Below are 8,360 nucleotides of genomic sequence, written 5' to 3'. Positions count from 1 at the left end.
TTTGTTTTTAGTTTTCTGTATTTGTTGTAATTTTTAGATGTTGCTAGAAAATCATCTTCATCCTCTCTCTTCTTTCCTTTTTTTTTTGCGTGTGTTGTAGAAAAGCCACGTGTAATGTCATTAGTGGCGTGCAATTGGATCTCGCCTCCCCGCCTGCCTCTATTTATTAGCGGGCCCGAGGAGGCCTTCAGAGTCACCGCTCGCTCATTTCCCTCACGTATCCGAGATGTCGCGACGGCTTCATAATAGAAGTTCCATGCACGTCGTCCACGGAGACTCACCTCATCCCTCACCTCAGACAGATTTTTTTTTTTTTTTTCTATCTGCACTTTTTCACCCAGCACGTCCAATGCACTGCGCCTCAGCGATTGGACGTCTCTGCATGTATAATCTGAAAATAAATAAACCGCAGTCTCACTTCCACAAGCATCTTTATTAGCAGCACAAAATAGCTCCACGTCCCAACAACAACGGCAGCACGACTTAACCACAATCACTGATCTGTGATGGCCAGTAATCCATAGAAAAATACTTTTTTTTTTTTTTAACAAGTCACACACATTAAAACAATCTTGCACCAATACACACACACAAGAGCGATAACGCAGTTTTTATCGGCCGCAACACAACATCCTCCTCCGTAGCGTCTCCCGCTGCTAGCAACGGCCAATTACATCGCATGGTTTCATTAGAAATAACAACAGCTGAACAAGACGCTTTTCTCTCCTCAGGAAATATATATATAAAAAAAAAAAAAAAAAAGTTGCCACCCGATGCTCACGTAAACATGAAACAGCCTTGTTGTTTTCTTTCCGACACGCGTGACTGCTTCAATTACAGGCTGCCTTCATTAGCATCTCGTCAATCAGGGAAGCGGTTGCTAGGAGACGCCCGATGGCCTTCTTGAGTCTGCCTCAACGCCTGTGAGGGTGAAAAAAGGAAATGTCCGGGTGATGAGGACTTTCCCAGAGCAACAAGGTAGTTGGGCAAGTTCTTTTAGCCAATCAGGAAAAAGGCACAATCACAACAAATTTACATTAAACATTCTGTTGCTGTTACAGAAGCAATGTTACATCGACTGTATCATGATAATAGCTAGCAAATTCAATTGGACGCTTTTTGGGATTTAAAATATGTGCCTTGGCTCGTTACAGGTTGAGTCCGTGGAGAAGCTCAAGAGGCTGTCTCAAAGTTGGCTTTCCCCAAGGAGGGAGACGAGGAGGATGCGGCAAAGACGGCTTTGTGCTCAGCCAGCAACCCATCCGCGACGGTCACCTCCTCCACATCAGTGGCGAAGCGCTCGGCGCTCTCGGCGACCGACGAGTCCTTGACGGCGCTGTAGCTCAGCGCCGCGCCGTAAGCGCCGGCCGGCTTGGCAGAGGCCCCGCAGCGGCAGATCTTGAGGAAGGCGGCGCGGAATTTCTGCGACATGGCGTTGTAGATGAGCGGGTTGATGGCGCTGTTCAGGTACACGCACAACCGGCAGAAGAGCAGGAACCAGCTATCCAGGTACGGATGCTCCAGGAAGGAGTTGACTACCACCAAGGTGCGGTATGGCATCCACAGTGTGGCGAACAGGATCACCACCACCGCCAGCATCTTGGTCACCTGGCGCGGCATGGCATAGCACACGTCACAAACGGGCTTTCTCAGCAGTGCTTCTCAGGTTCTCACCTGTCTCCGCGAGGCAGCAGTGGAGCTGGAGTGCCTGGAGTTCCTGCAGCTCCTCTTGTACTCGTCACGGCCGTTGTCGTCGTGCCTCTGCAGCCGCTGCCGCTCTTTGGGGTTAGAGGGCAGCGGGTTGATGAAGAGGATGCGTCCGATAAGCCCGTACAGCACGGCGCTCAGCAACAGCGGCACCACAAAAAATACCCCGAAGTCCAAGAAGTAGACGGGCAGGTAGAGCTTCCGGGGCACCCGGTAGCCGCACGTTGTCACCTTGGCGTTGTCGTAAACCAACACCTGCAGGTCGGCCAGGTAGAACCACATGACGCAGTAGGCTGACGTCAGTGTCCAAACCAGGAGGATGATTTTCTTGGCGCGGGACAGCGTACACAGGAACTGAGCCTTGATGGGATGGCAGATGGCGATGTACCTCTCCACGGTGAAGGCGGCGATGGAGCACGACGAAGCGTTGATGCCCAGGTACTGCAGGTAGGTGATGCACAAGCACCCCCAGCGGCCGAGCACCCAAGAACCCACGGCGCCTTCCACCGCCGTGGGCACGCCGGCCGCTGTCAGCACCATAAGGTCAGCAGCGGCCAGGCTCACCAGGTAGCAGTTGGTGGGCGTGCGCATATGCTTGGTGGTCAGCACCACCAGTACCACCATCACGTTGCCCACCACACCCGCCGAGCAAATCAGCAACAGCAGCGCCGTGCTGATGGCTTTGTACGCCACGCTTGAGTCCGTCCACACGCCCAGAGTCTCATTGGTCGAATTCTCCATTTGGCCTCGGGTGAGTAATTTTTTTTCTCTTTCTTTCTTTCTTTCGGAGGAATGGAGGTGATCAGTGGGCTCTCCACGCAGCGTGCATCCTTCGCGATCGCCGGGATGGTGTGCTGCTGGCGCGCGCACGTATAAGAGCAGAAACTAGATGTGCGCGCTAGAGTCCTCCTCCAAGCCCCCAAAGCCAAGAGCTTTGCGTAAAAGACGATCTCCTCGCAATTGTTATTTGACCAAAAACCTGTGCGCAAAAGTCAATTACTTCACGAGTGGCACATCCTTGCCACCAAATCAGACCCGTGCCTAAAACTCCCTTCGGAAACATTCCAGCAAAATTCTTTTTCCGACGAAGCTTTGCGTTCAAGTGCTCATTTCATCGGAGCTGTGCGTAAAAGTCCGCCTCCTTCCTCACCACTCCGCTATCAGAGCGCTGTGCGTAAAAGTCCACATGCGCGCTTCCGTCGCTTCTGACCCTTATTACGCACGCAGCCATGACGTCATGTAAAACGCAACTTTGTTTCTTCTTCCTCTTGGCCATATTTGGGTGACTGCTTATTCCCGGTAACTCAACCCACACAATATCAAGCGAGCCCCTCAACTCAATTTCCTGTGTGTTCCTGGTGCAAAACGTCTTGTTCAACACAAGAGTTTTTCCATTGACCCTGCAGCTTTTCCTTTTAGAATTATCCTTTGAATCCATGGCTGGCAGCGAGTGAAGCACGCCAGCTGTTATTATTATTATTTTTTTTCTAATAAAACGATTCTTCCAGCGAGTGTGGAGGCGGTGAAACCCACACACCAACTGTGCACACACGCCAGATAAGAACTCAGGAAAATGACAAACGCTATTCTTGAATCACGAGCGTCGTTGCTTTTCCGCCTCTCAGGTGGAGCCGCGCAGCAAAAAGGCCTCGGCTTGACTTCTTCCCTGTCAGAGGTTAACAAAAGTGGAGGTGAAGTATTTCACCTTCAAGCAGCGCTCACCTTGCAGAAAAAAAATGCATTGAATGCTTTACATTTTCATTATGCCTTTTGGAAGTTAGTTCTAAAGCTCGATATGTCTACAAGGGATTTACTGACATCTACTGGACAAAGATGAATGGTGCACTAAATTTGTATGTATGTTGTTTTTTTTTTCAATCATTTTCATTTCAATAAACTGTATTTTTGGGGGGGATTTTAAAAATAAGGCATTTGAAGGATGACATTTCAGTAAATGTTTAATAAGATATAAAAATCCTCTTTTTTTCCCCCCCCTTCAAGCTGGCACAAATATAAGCCAAGTTGGCCCGAATTGGACCAACCTGCTTTTTGGGTCAATTTGACCTACATTTTCTTTAACGTATGTAAATAAACAAACTACCACTTCCTGTCTCTGGGGGATTTAGGTTTGCATTCCCTTTTACAAAAGCGGAGCTAATGAAGCTTAAAAATAGCACCTGTCTTTATCGTTTCTTTTTTTTTTTTTCTAGCTGTAAGAAAGAAGCTGTGCGACTTTGCGGCATTTTCCTACTTTCAGCGAGATGCCAAATGAAGCAGAAAAAGTGCAAATCTCCTCCTACGTTTACCTCTGCACATGACGAGTAAGAAATGCGCCGTGTCCAATCGTGCACAAGAGAGAAAGTACAAAGTGTTCTTCCACGGCAGAACGTGTGCTCGACCTTTGGAAAAGTGTAACCTACGTTTGCAACAAAAACACACACACGCAAGAGGGTTTTCTTATAAGCAGCTCAGCAAAGCGAAAATCCTCCTTTTTGTCACGCCACAGTATGCGGTGGCAGCTTATTTTTACTTTTTAACATCAGCAACTGAGAAGATTTCATTTTCATAAAGTGACATGGAATGAAATGTAAACACATATTTGCATATCATTAGCATACTGGCTCTTCTTGACGTGTGAGCCAAGTCACGTGACCAAACAAAAAACAGGTGAGCTGTGACATTCTCAATGCGAACCTGAGGGTATTTTAAAATCACTTTTCCACCACAATAGGGGGCGCTGCGTGTGAATTCATTCTCGAGAGATGGGCGACATTTTATGTCGCACCGCCCCCTGCCGTCCTGCTGAAATTGACTTCAAAGTACCCTCCGGCTCGCGTTGCGAACAAGGCTTGACATAATCTGCTTAACACTAATACCACAAAAAAAAAATATTGATCAAAATGTCGTGGGGGCTCCTAGAAGACATTACAAAATAATTGCACTGCTCCACCCCGCCCCGCCTCTTAGAGGCCAACATAAATATATTTTGGTATTATTTTTTAATTGCTATTTGAATATATTATTATTTTGCTTTTATTTATGTTTCACCCCCCCATTTTGGTTCCTTTGGCCACTGCGGAGAGGAGCAACTTGAATGTGAGTGGGTGATCATTTGCAATGAATCCATCCCCAAAATGTTATGACAAGGCGTCGACTTGAAGTACTGCAATACAGGCAGGCAATTATTTGAGTGCTGACTGCTTCATCGTGCTGCTATGAGACACCGCGTGGAGTCCGTGGGAGGGGTCCGCCACCAGCTCCCCACTAATTGACAAGGCGGCGGAGCCAGAAGAGAATGTGCAAATGACGCTCGACTCCTCTCGCCTTCGTGAACTGTGCGTAAGATGAGCGCCACTTTGCAAACTTTGGCTCCATGCTCGCTTCCTCCTCTCCTTTCTCCATGGGGGTGACAACCAGCCCGGGGACGCAGCCGCGCACCACCGCACCGGGTCCCTTCGGGGAAGAGAGCCCGATCCCAGCCGAGGATAATTCCCCTATGACGGGCGAAGACGCACAGGATGAGTGTCTGAGTGAATTCTGCGTGGAGGAAGACGAAGAAGGAGAGGAGGAGGAACTTTCCTACTCGGAGCTATCCTCGGAGGACTCCGTGGACTATGGCTTCATCGCCGCCGTCTCCTGCTTGGTGACGGGCATCTCGCTGGTGGCCATCTCGTACGCGGTGCCTCGGGACATGCGCGGCCCTGAAAAAGAGGATGGCGTGGCGGCGCGCGAGATGGAGCGGCTCCAGCGGGAGCGAGCGCGCCTGGGCGCGCACCTGGACCGCTGCGTCATCGCTGGCCTGTGCCTGCTTACACTGGGCGGCGTGCTGCTCTCCAGCCTGCTCATGATGTCCATGTGGAAGGGGGAGACCATGCGCAGGAGAGCCCTGGCGCACGCAGCCAAGAGCCAGCAAAATCTGTATGGGGCCATCGGATGGGGGCACTCGGACCCCACGGGCACCGATTTCACCGCACCGGCTGACGACTTAGCTGAGTTTTGAAATGGACAAACTTTGTTTTCTAACGTCCCTTTAAAGACACTGACTGTCTTTTAGTGGGAGCGTGCACTTTATTAGGTACACCCGCAGAGCTCCCATACAAATTAAAATTGAGTAAAGTAAAAAAACAACAACAGCATAGCCTGACCATATTAATGAACACATTGAAATTAAATATTTGAAAGTTGATTTTATTTTGTGCAGGTGTACCTAATGTTTTGACCCAAGAGCATATCAATATCAAATGGAGACAATCCAGTTCCAAAGGTGTTTGAATGTTTCTATTTGCATCATTCAAGTCCCCCCCCGTGGAGACTTCATTGACTCACAAGTTGGATGACTGTACAATTGTGATTCACAGTTGGGTGTCATCAACCTCTGCAATGTACGATATAAATGAATTTCTGTCAATGAATGCATGTGACTATCAATGTTGCAGTCAATAAAGTCGATCAAATGTACGCATTTATTATCGATACGTGTTGGTATTTATTAATTTCGGAACAAAACAAAAATCAGAGCGTTCACTAGTGGTACAAACAATTGTCTTGCTTTGGACTCTGACTTTGCAGTCTGTCTTGTTACTTAAGCTAACAACTTTGGTGTTCCTCAGGGTGCCCTTCTTGGTCAACTTCTATTGTTGTTTTTATGGTTCCGCATGCATGGTGTAAAAACTTTCGTGTGTTTTCATCAAACAGAAGCTCTTGAAAACAACATAACAGCATACATTTTAAAAGCACTTGACGAGGGGAGAAACATTTTGATTACCTTGACAGCCGCACGGCAAAATAAATGCACTTAGAGCTCCTGAAGTGGCGTCAAGTTTTGCCGCTTGATCATTTTAAAAGCCACTTTGGATCCCCCAGGCATGCCACTGATGATGACAAGTATGAAAGCGACCTTGCGTTTGTATTGAAAAGACGGACTGGGAGGAAGTGGGGCACTTGAACAATTTAACTCAACATTTACGCGTCAAGGAACAAGTGAGTGTAAAACAAAGGTGTCATTCTCTGTTGCACCCCGCCTCCCTCCTTCCCCATGCTTTCTCCGTAGCAACAGGCCGACCTCGTTGCTATGGTAATGTCCCGTCTCCTTCGCTCCACCGCGACAATGGCTAGGAAGAAGGAACATGTAAAGTATGTGGGCAGTGCCTCAGCAGGTGGTCGTCACGAGACAATCTTTTTCATTCTTTGGCTATTTGGATGGCAGACGTGTCGATTTAGACTTCTGGGAAGTGTTTAAATTCCATCACGTGTCCTCCTGCAAGGTATCTCCTCTTAAAAGTGGAGCAGTCAGCAGGATTTGCACTGGAAATCCTTCCTGAGCGCGAGGGATAAAGCTGATAAATGATAAGGAGGAGGATTTTATTGCCGACTCTCTCTCGCATTCACCGCCTGTCTTTTCTTCTTTAAAAACATCCTCCGATTAGCTGAGTGGCTTTCCTTTTTTGCTGAGGGGCCTGGGTTGCTATGCGACCACATCCTAAAGCGTTATTGACTAAATCATTAACGGAAGTTCATGAGACCTCTGGGCGGTCCAACTGTGACTGATCATCAATGGCGCCCAAATATCGTAAATCTTCACAAAACTAAAGACATAATGGTCTGAGTTGTCATTTCGCCAAATGTAACTGTAGCCGTGACGATCAACTTTTTGGTGTGCTGACAAGAACACAAGACAATTTTGTTCTATAAGAAAAGAAACATGTTTTGTGAATATTTTGCAGACCGCTAACCAACAGCTTGCAAATGCCAGTTTGAGAACCACCATCATGATGAGTGGCTGACCCCTGAAGGCTGTTTATCTTGCTGCTCGCCAACCACGCCCGAGCTTCTGACCCCGTGAGCAATCCAATTCCATTTCCTGCTGCCACCTAACACTGACCGATGACTCTGTGCGTGTGTGTGTGTGTATACGCACACGAGAGGATGTTTTTTATCACAGCTTTGATTTCATGTCTGCCAGGCCCCCCTGGCATAACAAACACAGACAGCAATTCAAGCCTCGGCAGCCAGCGCCTTTCCGTTTAGATGGCGCCGACCTGCTCCAAGACCTGGTGATGCAAACTCACAACTCCTCATTTTTTTATTATTCCACTTAATATGACATGTGCATGAATGAAGTAAATCCAACTTAGTGTCACCCTATGAGTCATGTGACTTCTTGGTTTGCACAAAGAACTTATAACTCACACCTGTAACAGGGCTTTAAGTGACTGGTCCCCATTGGATTCATAACACCGCTACCACTTTATTCTGAGTGTCACTTAAGCCTGGAGGATGAGTCTTATCAATGTCGCCCGCCAGTGCCGCAGCAGGTTTTAAACTCCAGTCAAAATCCTCCGTCCCCGAACACAATGTTTTTGCAGAACGTGGCCCTCCAGCACTAGAGCTGGATATGCCTGGATTAGGTCAAGGTCAAAACCACTGTGTGTTTGGAGCCAATGATTTCTCCATAAAACTCTATAGATGTTTGGGGAAAGGAAGTTATTGTTCAGATTTGTTGGTCTAATCTGCATTTGTGTATCCTTTTGCATTACGTGTGTTGCTTTTAAATAGTTCTCAATTGTTTTGCCTTCAAAGCACAAAGAAAATGATCAATACTGAAAGCAAATTTATTCTATTTTATTTTTTACAAAAATTGAAGAGTGCAACAA

The 8,360-nt window shown here is 47.6% G+C and overlaps 2 protein-coding genes across 2 annotated transcripts; one reads left to right on the top strand and one right to left on the bottom strand.

Moving 5' to 3' along the window:
- Positions 1-414: 414 nt before the first annotated feature.
- On the bottom strand, positions 415-3,121 carry trhrb (thyrotropin-releasing hormone receptor b). The gene is made up of 2 exons (XM_085940024.1): positions 1,675-3,121; positions 415-1,608 (listed from the first exon to the last, which is right to left on the bottom strand). The coding sequence occupies exons 1-2, from the start codon at positions 2,446-2,448 to the stop codon at positions 1,174-1,176; spliced, it is 1,209 nt and encodes a 402-aa protein (XP_085796150.1). The 5' UTR covers positions 2,449-3,121; the 3' UTR covers positions 415-1,173.
- Positions 3,122-4,952: 1,831 nt separating this feature from the next.
- On the top strand, positions 4,953-5,707 carry LOC147041183 (transmembrane protein 74-like). The gene has a single exon (XM_085940026.1). The coding sequence runs from the start codon at positions 5,081-5,083 to the stop codon at positions 5,705-5,707; it is 627 nt and encodes a 208-aa protein (XP_085796152.1). The 5' UTR covers positions 4,953-5,080.
- The last annotated feature ends 2,653 nt before the right edge of the window (positions 5,708-8,360 follow it).

This window comes from Syngnathus leptorhynchus, chromosome 20, assembly GCF_054491065.1.
Source record: "Syngnathus leptorhynchus isolate UIUO chromosome 20, UIUO_Slep, whole genome shotgun sequence".
NCBI classification, from domain to species: Eukaryota; Metazoa; Chordata; class Actinopteri; order Syngnathiformes; family Syngnathidae; genus Syngnathus; species Syngnathus leptorhynchus.
This window is presented reverse-complemented; position numbering and strand designations above follow the sequence as displayed.